The 16566-nt window shown below is 43.1% G+C and overlaps 1 protein-coding gene across 3 annotated transcripts in view; it reads right to left on the bottom strand.

The window, feature by feature from the left end:
- The window catches only part of rfx4 (regulatory factor X, 4), a 63984-nt gene that overhangs the window by 14006 nt on the left and 33412 nt on the right, over positions 1–16566 (bottom strand). For 2 of the 3 annotated variants that reach the window (XM_069904492.1, XM_069904493.1), the window contains 3 exons: positions 14029–14181; positions 13062–13221; positions 6036–6171 (listed from right to left, as the gene is read on the bottom strand). In XM_069904492.1, coding sequence (XP_069760593.1) covers positions 6036–6171; positions 13062–13221; positions 14029–14181 — 449 coding nt within the window. The remainder of the gene's footprint in view (positions 1–6035; positions 6172–13061; positions 13222–14028; positions 14182–16566) is intronic. The other variant, XM_069904494.1, reaches the window with a different exon arrangement.

Genomic DNA, 16566 nt, shown 5'->3' with positions numbered 1-16566 from the left:
TCTTTCAGAGGAGGGAAGTAGCTCCACTGGCTGAATGCTGATTTAACTGTTTCATGGTTAATCCTGTCCATGTCACAGAGACACCAGCGGCAGTGTTTCTGCAGAAACTCTCCAGAGAGAGCAGCATTTACAATCTAGTCATGTCCATCATAGCCGTTCAACGTCAAACCGGCCTTCTCATAAGCTGTGCTTACAGACACGCCAAGTCCAACCATCAAGACTTTCCCAGCACCAAAGGAATCAATCACTCCAGCCCAATTTCCTCATAGTTTCACCAAGCACCGGTTCAGGTGAAGAGTAGCCTGCCTGGGTCCTACTTCCTGCATTTTTCACATCATGGTCCTCTGTAAACCTCCATCACACCCCAGCCTGTCAGGACACTCAATAAATCAGCTCCAGTGATTGGTGTGAGGGCCCTCACACCCACACAGCTGACCAGCATGGACAACCCTGGGCCACACGAGAGGATCCTAGGAATCAGTGTGAATTAGAACCAAAATGGAGGACTTTCACCACAATCAGAATGATTTCACTGCAGAGGAAATTCAACAGGACATTACAAATGTCAGGTTTAGGAAACTGAAATCAGATAGAGCCCTTGAGTAAGCAGGAGAGAACTCAAACGGGGAGTCAGGAAGGACCAAAGAGATATCCTTGGTGGTAGGATTATGGAATATCTCAAGAAGGTATCTAGGGAGACGGTGGGGCCATTTAAAGACAAAGAAGGGAATTTATACTCGGAGCCAGAGGAAGTGGGCAAAGTGCAGAATACTTTGCATCAGTGTTTACCAAGGGGAAGGACATGGAAAATAATGAGACTTGCCTGGGGAGTGCTAATATTCCAGGGCATGTTCATATCAGGGAAGCAGAGATGCTGGTTCTTTTTTTCTATAAAGTGAATCCATCTCAGGTTATCAAGGCAAAAGAGGAGATTGTTGGGGACTTGATAGAGATGCCACAGGCATGGTCCCAGAGGACTGGAGTGTAGCCAATGTTGTTGCTTTGTTTAAGAATGACATTCAGGGAACACCCAAACTACAGGCTGATGAGGCTCACATCAGTGGTAAGTATGCTATTGGAGAGGATTCTTAAGGATAGGATTTACTGAAAACTTTGGGACTATCAGAGTCAGTCAGCATGACTTTGTGAGGGCAGGTCATGCCTTACCAATTTGATTGATTTGTTTTGAGGAGGTGATGAAGATGATTGATGAGGGCAAGGCATTGGATGGCCTTTAATTACACATTTGGAAAGATCCTTTTGTTAGGCTGATCCAGAAGATTATGGCACATAGAACCATAGAATGCTACAGCACAGAAAACAGGCCGATCAGCCCCTCTAGTCTGAGGCGACCACCATCTTACTAGTCCCACTGATCTGCTCCCATTCCATAATCCTCCAGACCATTCCCATCCATGTATCTATCCAATTTACTCTTAAACACGCAATCTAGCCCACATCCACTACATCAGATGGCAGCTCATTCCATACTCCCACCACTCTCTGAGTGAAAATCTTCCCACTCATGTTCCCTCTAAACCTCTCCCGCTTCAGCTTAAAACTATGACCTTCATATTTATCTCCCCCAATCTAAGTGGAAAAAGCCTATTCGCATCCACTCTGTCTGTGAGTCTCATAATCTTGTAAGCCTCAATCAAATCTCTCCTCACTCTTCTTCGCTCCAAGGAATAAAATCCTAACCTGTCCAAACTTTCCCTGTAACTCAACCCCTGAAGACCCAGCAACATTCTAGGAAATCTTCCCTGCTCTCTTTTAATCTCTCTGATATCCTTCCTGTCGTTAGGCACCCAGAACTGCACACAGTATTCCAGATTTGGCCTCAACAATGTCTTAAACAACTTCACATAATACCCCAACTCCTATAAGCAATACTTTGATTTATAAAGGCTAAGACATGGGAACAGAGTAGATTGGATCCAAAATTGGCTTGGCCATAGAAAACTGAGAGTAGCGGTGAAGAAGTGTCTCTATGACTGGACGACTACGACCAGTGATGTTCCATCAGGAGCATTGCTGCAATTTCTGTTTCTGTTTGGATGTGAATGCAAGAGGACTAAAGAGTAATTTTGCAGTCAACATAAATAATTGGTGAAGTTGTAAACAATGAGGAAGATTGAGAAGGATACAACAGTTACAGATATGGGCAGAGTTTCATCGGGACCAGTGTGTGGTGTGCAGTTCAAATGTCAAGGGGAATGTACACAGTAAATGGCAGGTCCCCAGGAGTATTGATGTACAGAGGGATCTGGGGGGCGCGTCCATAATTTCCTGATAATTAGAGTATAGACGCACAAGGCACGTTTGTTTTCGATCAGTCAGAGTGTTCAGTGTAAGAGTCGGGAAGTCATGTTGTATTTGGAGTGTGCATCTGGTTGTGGTGCCACACATAGGGAAGATGCGGAGGAAGGACCTGTTCCTGTGTTGTATTGTTTGACCATATATGTTCAAATGAGCTGTGCTCTGCAAAATGCAAAGACAGTGGAAACAGTTTCAACAAGAATATTCACAGAGTCATTGGATAGATGCTGGAGGCATGAAACTTTAATGGTGCATGGGGAGAAAGCAGGAATAACTGATTGGAGAGCAATCGGGTGGGATAGGCTTCATGACCTACTTCTGTGCTCCAACTTCATACGGATCATGTGTCTGCATCCGTAATTGGAGAGATTCAAGTTGGATGCCACAGATACACAGGAGGGGATGGTGGAGGGGATGGGTCTCCACCACAGATACATGGGGAGGGGACGGATCCCCACCGCAGATATACGGGGAGGGGACGGGTCCCCACCACAGATATGCAGGAAGGAACAGGTCCCCACCACAGATATGCAGGGAGGGGACAGGTCCCCACTGCAGATGCATGGCAGTGGATCAACGTCTTCAGAAAAAAAGGTTGCTGGAGGAGCTCGGCTGGTCTCATAGCGTCCATAGGTCATTTCATGCCTGAGACTCAAGGTGTGAGTGAAAAAACACCCATGCATGAGAGACTCCACAAGGCCAATTCTAGGAATCTTATTCACAAATTTAAGAGAAGGCTGGATGTGTACGTGGAGGAGAGGGGGTTGGAGGGTTATTGGCGGAGAGCGGGAGGTTTGAGCTAGTGGAGTTGTTCTAGTGAACCGGTGCGGACTTGAAAGGTCAACCTGGTCGGTAAATGGTTATATGGTTATATGATGTTGTGTCAGGTAGTGTAGGATCTGTGTAATTGGATAGCAGTGGGATTGATCATGGTAATATGACCAGGGGAGAGAATTTAGGGTGGGATTAATAAGTGAAAGGTAAGATTTGGATAAAGAATAAAAGTTATACTTGAGGATCCATTAAACACAACATTTATAAATGCGATTAGGACTAACGAACTTTGTGCTTTGCTTGAAACTTCCTTCTTGACAGATTCAATATTCCATCCCTTCATCAAAGAAGCAGACACTACATACTTGTTCGGTATTGCTTCAATAACACATGCCAAGAATAGTTCTGGGATGAGGGATGGCCAGTGCGCCAAGTTGTAATTTAAGGCACCATTCTTTATTGTTACACATCCTGGGTCATAGAGAACTGGCCTTCCAAAATAAAAGATCCCTTTTCTGTCTCATTTTTCTAAATCTAGAAACTCCACAGATAGGGACTGGTATGGAATAGTTCTTTCTTACGGACTCTCTGTTCAAAAGACTGATTAATGATCTGTTTCACTACATTGTGACCGCAGTACAACATTCACTGTGTCACATAGTTCTACAGGAAACAGTCCCTTCAGCCAATTTGTCCTGACCAATCAAGTTGCCTCCCTTAGCTATCCCATTTGCCTGCATTCTGCCCATATCTAAACTTTTCCAATCTATGTGGACCTTTACCAGTTCCTCTGGCAGCTATTTTCACACATCCACTGCCCTCTGTGAGTAGAAGATACCCCTCAGGTCTCCTCTCACCTTAAATTGATGCCTTACAAGGTGTTTGAAATGTCCCTAACCTTTCAGTTTCTTAACAGAGCCCGTGCAAAAACTGTCACATTCCTGGGTGCAATGAACAATCGTGCTGGGGGAGACTCACTAGGTCATGCTACATCCAGAGAAAAGAAACGATAACCAAAGATTCGGGTCTAGGCCTGTGACCTGCTGAGTTTCCCCAGCATGTTTGTGTATTGCACTCGATCCCAGCATTTGTGGATCTTCTTGTTTAGATTCTTGGAGTGGCAGGTTTGTCCTGAGTGGATGGAGCCTGTACTCCCTAGAGGGTTTGTCCCATGGGGAGAGAGGGAGTGGATGGAGGGCTTGATGAAGGACTCAAGCCCAAAATGTTGATTATGTATTTCTTCCAATGCTACATAAAGAACACTGACCTGCTGAGCTTCTCCAGCATTTTGTGTTTTTACTTCAACCACAGTGTCTACAGATTTTTGTGATTTTCTGCAGATGGAGTATAATTTGGACAAGTGTGAGGTGTTGCCTTTTGGGAGGTCAAATGTATAAAGAAAGAACAGAGTCAATGGCAGGACCCTGAGGAGGAATGATATCCAGCGGGATCAAGGGGAACAAGTCCACAGTTCCCTGAAAGTGGGTATAAAGAAGACACACTTGTTTTAATTGGTTGGAGCATTGAGGGTAAAGATCAGGAGGTCACGTTGCTAACTTTGGCTAAGCCACATTTAAATTAGTGTGTGTAGTTCTGTTTTCTGTGGTGTGGGAAGAATGTGGAGGCTTGAGAAAGAACAGATTCATCAAGATGTTGCTAGTGTTAGGGAATACAAGTTAGAAGGCAAGGTTTGTACCTAGGTGGTTTTTTCTGGAGCGTCAGTGCTGAGGTGAGACCTGATGGAAGTTTATAAAATTATGAGAGGCAAAGACACCAGAGATCGTATTTTTCCCCCAAGGTAGAAATGTCAAATATGAGAGTAGATAGGTTTAAGATGAGATAAAAGATTAAAGGAGATGTGTGAGGCAGATTTTGCTTTTACACAGTGTTGGTTGGGGGTTGGGGGAGAGGTGATTGTTACGAGCTTCCAGAAAGAGGAGGTGGAAGTACATATGGCAGTGATGTTAAAGACATACTTGGAGTTATTATCAGGCAGCAATCAAGGGATAGGGACAGGATTACTTTAGCTTTACATCATGGATGATGCAGACATTGTGGGTTCCTCAGCTGCACCATTGTATGTATGTTTACTCCTGCACATTGTGGTGATGGTATGTTAAAGCTGCCTTATTGTATGGTTATTATCCAAGAGAACTCAGAATTCATCCCAGTATGAAGCTTTCTGTATCCTGATCCAAACTCCAACTCTCCTCACTCTCTCATTCTCTCACTCCCTCCTTTGATTAGTCTCCAACCATTTTGAGTGGACGTGACTACGTGAAATTATCCACAGTTCAGTTTACAATCCGTTCTGTGCATGCTGGGCACTGGGTCAGAGTTGCAAAGCTCATTCAGTTCTAAAATTCAAGCATCCAGTTGAGTTTTTTGTTATACAATATATGCACATCAAAGCAGTTTCATTTACACAGAGAAAATGCTGCCAAGACTCAGCAGATCTGGCAGCATTTGTAGAGAGAGAAACAGTTAACGTTTCATCTCAGCTCCCCTTGGTCAGAACTCAAGGTTATAGAACAGTGCAACCAAGAATCAGGCCCTTCAGCCCATCGAGTAACTGCCGCCTTAGCTTCTTTAAGCCCACTCACCTTCATGAAAACACAGAAATGCTGGAGGAACTCAGCAGGTCTCACAGCGTCCAGAGGAGGTATTGATATATAACCGACATTTTGGGCCTGAGCCCTTCTTCAAGGTGATTCAAGTTCTTATCTGGATGCTTTTTAAATATCATCCTACCATTTCTCATGGAAGATCAGTCTGAACCATTGTTTTTCTCTCCATACATGCTGCATGGCCCTCTTGGGCTTTCTATAGGATTCTGTTTTATTTTGGATTTCCAGCACCTGCAGTATTTTATTTGTGGATTGGTTTTCACCAACACATCCATGAAACACAGCATTTGTGAATGCCTCATTGTGCAGACTGACCTGTGACCCACTCCTGTGGTACGTTGAGTAAGGCAATGGTGAAGAGAGGGTGTCATGTGTGAGGGCTGGGTACTGGTTCTGGATGGGAAGTGGGGGCTGATTGCTGTAACTACTGTAGTTGTATCCACCTGTGTACCTGGAAGAGAGAGAGTTTCACATGGATATGTTTTGCAAACAGACACCCAATTATATTTGCCCGAGTTGGGCAGTTCTCACACAAAGAACATCTTCTTCATTACCCAATGCAAGACCATTCCAGGTGAATCCACCAGCAAGATGTTCCACTGACATTTGTATAATGGAGGCAAACTACCTGAGCTTGGGTTACTAAGAAGGTTGACAAAGGAAAGGCTGTGGATGCTGTATATGTGGACTTTTGTAAGGCCTTTGACAAGGTTCCACACAAAAGGTTATTTAGGAAGTTTCAAGCATTAGGTATTAATGTTGAAGTAGTGGATTCAACAATGGTTAGATGGGAGATGCCAGAGAGCAGTGGTGGAAAATTGTTTGTTGAATTGGAGGCCGGTGACTAGTGGAGGGCATCAGGGGTCAGTACTGGGTCCATTGCTGTTTGTCATATATATTAATGATCTGGATGATAGGGTAGTAAATTGGCTCAGTAAGTATGCAGATGATACAAAGATTGGTGATGTTGTGGACAGTGAGGAAAGTTTTCAGAGCTTGCAGTGGAATATAGGCCAGTTAGAAGAATGGGCTGAAAGATGATACTGGTAAATGCGAGGTGCTACATTTGATAGGAATTAATCAGAAAAGGTCATATATGTTAAATGATAGACAACTGAGGGGAACAATAAAATGCCCTGAAGGTGGAGTCACATGTAGAAAACATTTGGTTGTTGGCTTCTTAAATCAGAATACAGGAGTTGGGATGTCATGTTGAAATTGTATAAGGCATTGGTGAGGCCAAATTTGGAATATTGTCTAAAATTTTGGTCGCCGAATTACAAGAAGGACATCCAACAAAAAGGAGTGAAGAGAAGATTTCAGGGGTTGAGCTCCAGGGAAAGGTTGAACAGGCTGGGACTTTATTCCCTGGAGCGTAGAAGATTGAGGGGTGATTTGATAGAGGTATTTAAAATTCTAAGGGGGACAGATAGAGTCAATGTGGACAGGTGTTTTCCATTGAGAGTGGGGAAGATTCAAACAAGAGGGCATGGATTGAGATTGAAGGGGGAAAAGTTAAGGGGAAACATGAGGGGGAATTTCTTCACTCAGAGGGTGGTGGGAATGTGGAAGGAGCTTCAGCCAAAGTGGTTAATGTGGATTCAATTTTAATATTTAAGGAAAAGTTGGACAGGTTTATGGATGAGAGAGGTGTGGAGGTTTATGGGCTAGATGCAGATCAATGGGACTAGGTAGGAAAAGGTGTTTGGCATGGACTAGAAGGGCCAACCTGGCCTGTTTCTGTGTTGTAATTGTTATATGATTTATATATATATATATATATATATGATTATAGAGTGAAACAAGTTGCCTGGACTGAGGGGGAGGGGGCAGGAGACATGAGGCTGGATCAGGAGCAGAATGGCATGGAATCGAGGGCCAAGTTGAAATATGGGGACACAGGGACACATCCATGGTGCGGAGACAGGACGTTGCAAGAGGGAGATCATTCCAGCTCATGGTGGTTCTCCACTTCAGAGGGTGATCACAAGGTCTCAAGGTTAGAGATTCAGAATGTTTGGGCCATCTCTTTGGTAAGAGTGAACTGCAGGTCTCCTCAATCAGTGGGAGATGGAGGGCAGAGAGAGAGGCAAATCAGAAAAGTGTAAAAGTAGAAAGTGAAAAGAGGATTGGTGTTTTTAAAATACCATTTGCTAAAAGGGAACATTACGAGCAGCAGGTGGGTAGGAAGGTCACGTGATCAACTGCCTCAACCAGAAGGATTGGAGTGCAGGACGCAGGACGGGGGGGGGGGGCTCTGCAATCTTACCCAGCTCCAATGGAGGATTGGTAATTGGTATCCTTAACTGTGCTGCTGCCAAGGAGGTAGAGGAGAGAAGCATCACCTGGGTGATTCCTCAGTCAGGACAGATGTGTGGAAGGAGATTTGGACAAATGGGCAAGAGTTCAGCAGAATGTGAGGAAACCTCCCTGAAATGTGTAAAATGCTAATATGATGGATAGGTTAGTTAGAGGAAGGATGATTCTGTCAGTGGGAATCCAGGAACAGGAACTGGGATCAGTCTAGGGCAGTGGTTCTCAACCTTTCTCCCCATTTAGATACCACCCTAAGTGATCCCTTAGTGGGTGGGGGGGGGGGAGTCCATGCACAGGTGTGCCAACAGGGGTCGTCCATGCACAGGTGTGCTGGCAGAGGGGAGTCCATGCACAGGTGCACCAGCAGAGGGGAATCCATGCATAGCTGCACTAGCAGAGGGGAGTCCATGCATAGCTGCACTAGCAGAGGGGAGTCTATGCTCAGGTCCACTGGCAGGGGGGGGGGGTCCTTGCATAGGTGCACTGGCAGGGGGGAGTCCATGCACAGGCGTGCTGGCAGGGGGGGGTCCATGCACAGGTGCACTGGCAGGGGGGAGTTCATGCACAGGTGTGCTGGCAGAGGGAACAATTGCAAATATTACACCGTTATTTAAGGGAAAGATGAAGATAGCTGGAAACCGTTGGCCAGTTCATCCAGGATCTGTCATTGGAAAACTGCTGAAATTTATTCCCGGGGAATTATGTAAAAATTATGTAAATCATGTAAAAATTATGAAATAATCAGTTAAAGTGATTTTATGGAAGAGAAATTGTGTTTGATACATTTCCTGGAGTTCTTTTTGAATGTAATAAACAATTTGATTAAAGAGAAGCTAATTGATGGATTTATATTTCCAGAGGTATTTGATAAGGTAACGCATAAAAGATTATTGCAAATTAAACAATATATATTTGAGGAACATTACAATCTGAAAAATGAAGTTGGTTAAATGGGTTGTTTTTGGACTGGCAATCAGTAACCAGTGGAATACCACAGGGATCTTCTGGGGAAGTTTGAATTTTTCACAGGGTGCTGATAAGACCTCATGGAGCAGAGTGGGTAATTTTGTTCTCCACGTTAATGGAGGGCGTGCTTGCATTAGAGGCAGTTCTGAGAAGATTCAGTGGGCTGGTTCCTGCTTTTGAGAAGGAATGAACAGAGGCCAATAGTTATTGGGGTTCAGAAGATGAGAAGTGATCTTATACAAACAGGTAGATTCCAAAGGGAATGCTTTCCCCGTTGGGATAGCTAGAAGTAAGGGACATGGTTTCGGAATAAGTTTTCGTACTTCTCTTCAGAAAGCAGTCTGCTCAGAAGATCGGTGGAGGTGGAAATCAAAGTCTTGTCAACAGACATTTGAATGACAGGATTTCAAAAGGATCCAGGAAGAGAACGGGGAAGAGGAGTGAGGCCAAAAGTGGATTAGTGAGGCCAGGCTAAGAGAGCTGCAGGAACTGCTCATGCCCTTGCATCTTGCCATCATATCTTCTTATGCACCAGGTTTCCATTGGAGCAACCTGGTGCATGAGTGCATCAGCAGAGAGATCAGGATAACAGGTGCACATCCAGAGGGAGCAACTGTACAGATGTGACAATAGGGAAATAGATAGGGGAGTAGTTGCTCAGGCATATCAGAACAAGAATAGGGGCACAGACTTTTCAGTGGAGGTGCAAATGCACACTTGTTGCATAGATAAATACTAACCTTCCTTTTAAAATTGTAAGAAATTAATTTACCTATTTAAGTGTAACAATGACTAAAAACCATAAAAATGTATTCAGAGAAAATTTTCCCACCTTAATCAAACACGTGAAAGGGGTATTATAAAATTGGTTGGTCAAATCAACTCTATTAAAATGAATATATTACCTAACTTTTTTATACCTTTTTCAGGCTTTGCCTGTTTTTATTCCTAAGTGTTTTCTTCTTATATATGGAAGAATAAACATCCTCACCTAAATAAAATCCACTTAGAAAAACTAAGAATGGGAGGTTTAGCCTTGCCAATCTTTAGGTTTTATTATTGGGCAGTCAATATAAAAAATCTTACATTTTGGATAGACAATATTAACCATGAAGATTGTCCAATAAGGGTCTTTTTGGAATCTAATTCCGAAACAAAATTTTCTCTCATCTGTCTTCTTGGATCCTCACTTCCTATATCTTTAAATAAATTAACTAATAATCCAGTGGTTAAACATACTTTGAGGATCTGGATACAATTTAGAAAACATTTTGGTTTCATGAGATTTTCTCTTTCTAGTCCTATTTTTTTCTAATAATTTCTTTAAACCTTCCATGATTAATGTAATTTTTAAAGAATGGTATAGACTTGGCATTAAATGTTTTAAAGATTTATTTGTCGAGGGAAATCTCTCTTCCTTTGAACAACTTTCAGTTAAATATAGTCTAACAAATATTCATTTTTTTGTTATCTATAGATTAGAGATTTTTTAATGATCTCAATTACATACATTTCCTAAGAGGACTGATAAGAATTTAATTGATGTAATTTTTAATTTACAACCTTTCTATAATGCATCAATATCTAACATTTATGACATGTTGTTGGGAATAAGAGAGGCTTCCCGCAGATAAAATTTAAAAAGCCTGGGAATGGGACATACAGCTTTTAATTCCTGAAGAAACTTGGAATGTAATTTTCAAATTGGTTAATCCCTCTTCTTTATGTGGCTGCAACCCTCTCCTACAATTTAAAGTAGTCCACAGGGCTTACATGTCCAAAGTCATATGGATGTATCTCCTCATTGTGATAAATCCAACAATAAATTGTGATAAATCCAACAATGTTCTGGACATGTCAGAGACTTGAGAAATATTGGATCAAAGTATTTCAAATTTTTTAAAGTTAATTTTAAACCTAATCCATTAACTGCTTTATTTGATATTGTTGGAGAGAGAAACATAACTTTAACAGCTCTGACCTACATGTATTAGCTTTAATTTCTCTCATGACTTGATGGGCAGTGTTGCTCATATGGAGGGATGTTACCCTGGCTAATTGTGCTCAATGACTACATGACATCATGTCATGTTTAAATTTAGAGAAGATTAGATGCTCAATTTCCGATTTGAATGTAAATTCTCAAATGCTGTGGGGCCCCTTTTCAAATTACTTTTATAATCTTTGATTTGTTGTGAAGGTAGAACTATTGACTAATGAGGTAATTTATCACACTGATAAGAATCCTCTCCCTTTTCTTTTGGCGAAACAGCTTCTTTCTTGGTTGTGGGTTTAGATTTTCCCTTTTTAATAATAAAATATCAATACAATACAATCTGTTTATTAAAATGTGGGGTACCTTGATGAAATTATATGATTTAAGTGTAATGTATCTTTTTGACTTTTTACATATTTCCATTTGTACTGTATATTTTTTCTGTGAAATTGCACAGGAATATTAGGACAAGAATAGGGGTACAGACATTTCAGTGGAGAAGCAAGCACACAGGTGTGTGAGGAATGCACATGCACAGGTGTGCCAGTGGAGGGCCAGGTGTGTATATGTGCCAGTGGAGGGCCAGGTGCACAGGTGTGTGAGGAGTGTACATTCACAGGTGTGCCAGTGGAGGGCCAGGTGTGTATATGTGCCAGTGGAGGGCCAGGTGCACAGGTGTGTGAGGAGTGTACATTCACAGGTGTGCCAGAAGAAGAGCAGGTATGCCAGTGGGTGGAGCAGGTTTCAGGAGTGCCAGTGGAGGAAAAGGTACACCAGTGGGTGGAGCAGAGGCACAAATGTACCAGTGAATGGGGAAGGTATGCAGGTGTGCCAATGGATAGAGCAGATGTGCCAGTGGGTGGAGCAGGTGTGCTAGTGGAGGACCAGGTGAACAAATGTGCCAGCAAAGGAGCAGGTGTGCCAGTGGATGGCACAGGTGTGCATTTGTGTGAGGAGTGTGCACAGGTGTGTGAGACGTGTACATGGATAGGTGTGCCAGTGGAGGAGCAGGTGAACAATTGTGCCAGCAGAGCAGGTGTGCCGTGGATGGCGCAGGTGTGCAGGTGTGTCAGTAGGGGGAGCAGGTACACAGGTATACCAGAGACAGAGCCAATTTGTCATTGGACAAAGTGCACAGAAACATTCATAAGCCTGATGCTCTTATATTCAATGATATTACAGAGCACAGGATGGAAATCAAGAATCTGGGTGGGTGGTTCCAGACTGATATTGCTCTCAACATCACAAAATCAAGAAGTTTATTATTGATTTAGGAAGGAGAGACTGAGGGAGTGCACACCTTGTCTGTAATGATGGTGGAGAGGGTTAGAACCTCAAGTTTCTGGAGTCCTTCTTTCAAAAGACCTCTCCTGGAGCCAGCACACTCATACAACTGCAAAGAAGGTACACAAATGTCTCTAATTCCTGACAAGATTATTCTATCAAACGATTACAGATGTACTATGGGAAGTACACTGACTGGTTGGAACACAGCTTGGTTTGGCAATACAAGTACTGCAGAAGGTAGTAAACATAGCCAGGTCCATCACAGGCTCTGATCTCCTGTCCACTACAGACATCTGTGTGAGACATTGCCTCACGTAGGCAGCCAACATCATAAAGGACCTCCACCACCCTGGCCAAAACCTCTTCTCACTGTAGAAGGCACAGAAGCCTGAAGACCAGCAGGTTCAAGAACAGTTTCTTTTCAACAGCTATCAGGCTCTTGAACCTCCCATTGTTCTATTGATCAGAGACTGCTCCCCACACCACTACAGGACTGACTACACTATTGCTAAGTCACTTTATTTTTCAATTGTGAATATTATCTAATTATTTTTGTATTTATTATCTTAATTCAATAAAGTACACTGTTGTAGTTTTTTTATATAAACAAAGTTCTTGTTCGTTTGCAGCAATTAAGAATCATGGTGCATCTGAACATTATACAATGTGTACGATGATAAACTCGTCACCAATCATACAAGATCTGCATCGCAGTTTAACCTTTTAAATTCCAATGCACTATTACCAGATAATTTGGCAGGTGGTGCGTGACCTACCCGTGCTGTTCTGTGTGAGTGTAGCCTGGCATTCGGTGTGTTGTGGACACTGGGGGCACGGTGTTACTCCTCATACAGGACAGCTGCTGGGGACTATCTGGTGGGGCAGATCCAGTCGTCACTGTGTACGTCAGGGACCACGTGTAGGACTGAACAGATCCTGGCAAAACACAGACCCGAAAACACAAGTGATTTACTCGCTCAAACCAGAGCAGCACATTGAACGGCCACGTCTGCTACTCCTGTTCCAACTTTTAGTTCATGTGTTAATTCACTATAATTAACAGAATTGCAAACCCTGCTCAAAAGAAGCTTTATTAAAGAGGTTTGCTAATGCTATTTAGAATTTTCACAAAGTTAATTACTCATGTTGGGAAAGATGCAAAGTGTAGCATTTTAACAGAAGATTTTTCAATAAAATTTCAAGTCCCAAATATCTGGGTGAGCCCAAAGCAGAGATTTTCAGTGATCCCCCCCCCACCCCCCCTCCTCCCCTGTATGAACCAAAGGCTGCAGGCCCCTTGTCTTCTTCACAGATGGACAAACTTCAATTTCCAACTGCTGGCCATTGCAGACACCTCTGAACTGGAGTCATGTGGATAGCTGGAATCACTGGAACCTGCATGCTCCCACAAGCAGATGTGGGTGGTAAATTTCAGCCAGACCACCAGAACGATCGCCCCTCACTCTGTAGGTTCGGAGGATGAATATCTAGAGACAAAGCTGAGCAGAGATTGGGGTAGAGGGCCACATGTCTGAACATGTGGTCTGTCTGCCTGGTGAGGGAGCTGGAGGGGGGTTGTGGGAGAGTGCACACAGAGGGTGTGGGGCTATGGAAATTGCAGAGCTGAGACAACCCAGGATGTCATTGGCGAATGCTTAAGCTCCAATTCTCACCCATGCTCCTTCACCCACTCTTCACCCCACCCCATTCATCTACCCTTCACCTCGGACCGGTGTTTCTCACCTGCTGTTGTAACGCCAGTGTATTGAGGAGACTGGTTGTGGACAGGCGAGGTGGGCTGGATTTCGGCAGTGATGGATTTATCCGGAGAGTAGGGGTCGGGGGATTGCGCCAGAGGGCTGTGATCAGACTGCACCACCTCCTCCCGTCGTTCCACTGCATGTTGGCAGAAAGATTTGGTCAATGATTGCACAGAATGTGAGTGGAAGTAAAACATGAAAGTCTGCAGACACCGTGGTTCAAGTAAAAGCATGATGTTGGGGGGGCTCAGCGGGTCACACAGTGTCCTTTATGTAGCAAAGATAAAGATGTTTCCGGCTGGAGCCCTTCATCAAGGTATGGCTAAATGTGGAAGTAAAACACGAGTTTAGACGCCTGCCTACGTTTTGTTCAAACTTTGATGAAGGGCTCAAGCCTGAAATTTTGCTTATGTGTCTTTATCTTTGCTATACAAAGTAAACTGTTTGAACTGCTGAATTGTGCTTTTACAGATGTGAATGGAATTCATTACCAGGTAACTGGACAGAGTACTAAACTACATCACAACATCTAAATAAACAAACCACAGCAGGTATTATTACAACCTCTAAAATGGTAAACCACCTCAGCTTTTCTGAGATTAGCTTGGAGAGGTGAGTTCTGAACAAAAGCTGATCCTGCACCTTGGTGTAGTGGCCAAGAAAATGCACCTATGCCCTTGCTGCCTCAGAAGCCTGAGGAAACTCACCTTGTCCCTTGAAATCCTTAACAACTTCTGCAGGTGCACCATCAAGAGCATCCTGTCAGAGAGCATCACTGTGTGGGATGGGATCTGCTCCTCCCAAGACCACAAGAAACTCCAGACCACCACCCCACCCTCTCCATAATCTGCAGATCACAACCTGCTGATCCAGAAGGTCTCTCCTTCCTTGTCTCAATCCTTCATTCCTTGGGCTCCAGCCTTTCATCTAGTACCATAGAACATTACAGCACAGAAACAGAACCCTTTGTCCCTTCTAGTCTGTGCCAAACCATTTTTTCTGCCCAGTCCCACTGCTTCCCTCTGCAAACAGTTTCTGAAAACAAGCAAGCAAGGGTTAAAATAGACAGCGAGTGTTTCTGCAGGCATCTAACGGGAGAGAATTGTTACAATAAATATTAATCCCTCAGAGAATGAGCAAATGGCAAAGACTTTGAACAAATATTTTCTGTCTGAATTTGCCAAGGATATATTTTGGAATAATGGAAAAATCCAGAGGCAAAAGAAGGAATATGGAATGGTCCTCACTACTCAGTAATCAAATGGCTGAACTGGTAAACCCTCACTGAGAGGTGAAAGAAGGGGCTAAAGAGATCATGGTCCATGGCTCTGATCTTCTAATGTTCTGGAGAGGTCCCAATGGATCAGAAAAATGCAAATGTGACATTCCTAATAAGACAGGAGGGACACAGGAACTTAAGTCCTAACAATGGTTCTATGGTTCTGAACCTACCTTTAAGAAAGGAATAGTAGGCATTTGGAAAATAGAGCAGGGTGATCATGGAAATGGTGTTTGACAAATGAATTTCAATTCTTTGATGTAATGTAATCAATATAATGTATTTGGATTTGCAAAAGGCATTCATTGTCAAGTCAAAATGAAGAAAAGGAACATATTTGCACAGACTGGGGATTGATCAATGGAAATGAAACAAGGTTTGGGGTGAGAGAAGTCTTTCTCAGTTGGCAAGTGTAACTACTGAAATCAGTGCCAAGGACCTCAGCAAGTTACAATCTGCATTAATGATGTCGATGAAGAGACTATGTGTATTGTAGCAACATTTGCTGTTGATGTTAAACTGGAGTTGCAGGGGGATGGGAACTAGAGCAGATAGTGGTGTAGTTGTGGAAGATGATGTTAAGCCTGCAAACAAAGACAGAAATAGAAAGGCTGAGTGTGGTGGGAATAATGTTCTGAGTTGTGTCTATTTCAATGCAAGGAGTATTGTAGGAAAGGCAGATGAGCTTAGAGAGTGAATGGACGCAAGGATTAATGACATTGTGGACATTAGTGAAATGGTTGCAGGAGGGGCAGGACCGGCAGCTCAATGTTCTGGGCTTCAGTTGTTTCATACGTGATAGAGTGGGAAGGATGAAAAGGTGAACAGAGGGATCTGGGAATACAGATATACAATTCCCTTTTCATATGGCATGACTTGTTCATGACAATAAATTCTGATTCACAGGTGAATAGAGTTGTAAAGAGAACTTTTGATACATTAGCCTTCATAAATCAAACTATTGAATACAGGTTATGTTTGGGATGTTATGCCATAATTGTAGAAAACATTGCTGATGCCAAATTTGGAGTATTGTGTGCAATTTTGGAGACGTAACCAGAGGAAACAAGTAAGAGTGCAGAGAGAATTTACAAGGATGATGCAAGGACTTGAGGAACTGAGCTCCAGGGGAAGGTTAAACAAGTTAAGACTTTATTCCCTCAAGTGTTGGAGAATGAGGGAAAATTTGATCGAGGAGTACACAATAGCAGAGGTATGGACAGAGTAAATGCAAGCAGGATT

This window comes from Narcine bancroftii, chromosome 11, assembly GCF_036971445.1.
Source record: "Narcine bancroftii isolate sNarBan1 chromosome 11, sNarBan1.hap1, whole genome shotgun sequence".
Taxonomy (NCBI): Eukaryota; Metazoa; Chordata; class Chondrichthyes; order Torpediniformes; family Narcinidae; genus Narcine; species Narcine bancroftii.
Note: the sequence above shows the minus strand (reverse complement) of the source record. Positions and strands in the feature narration are given on the sequence as shown.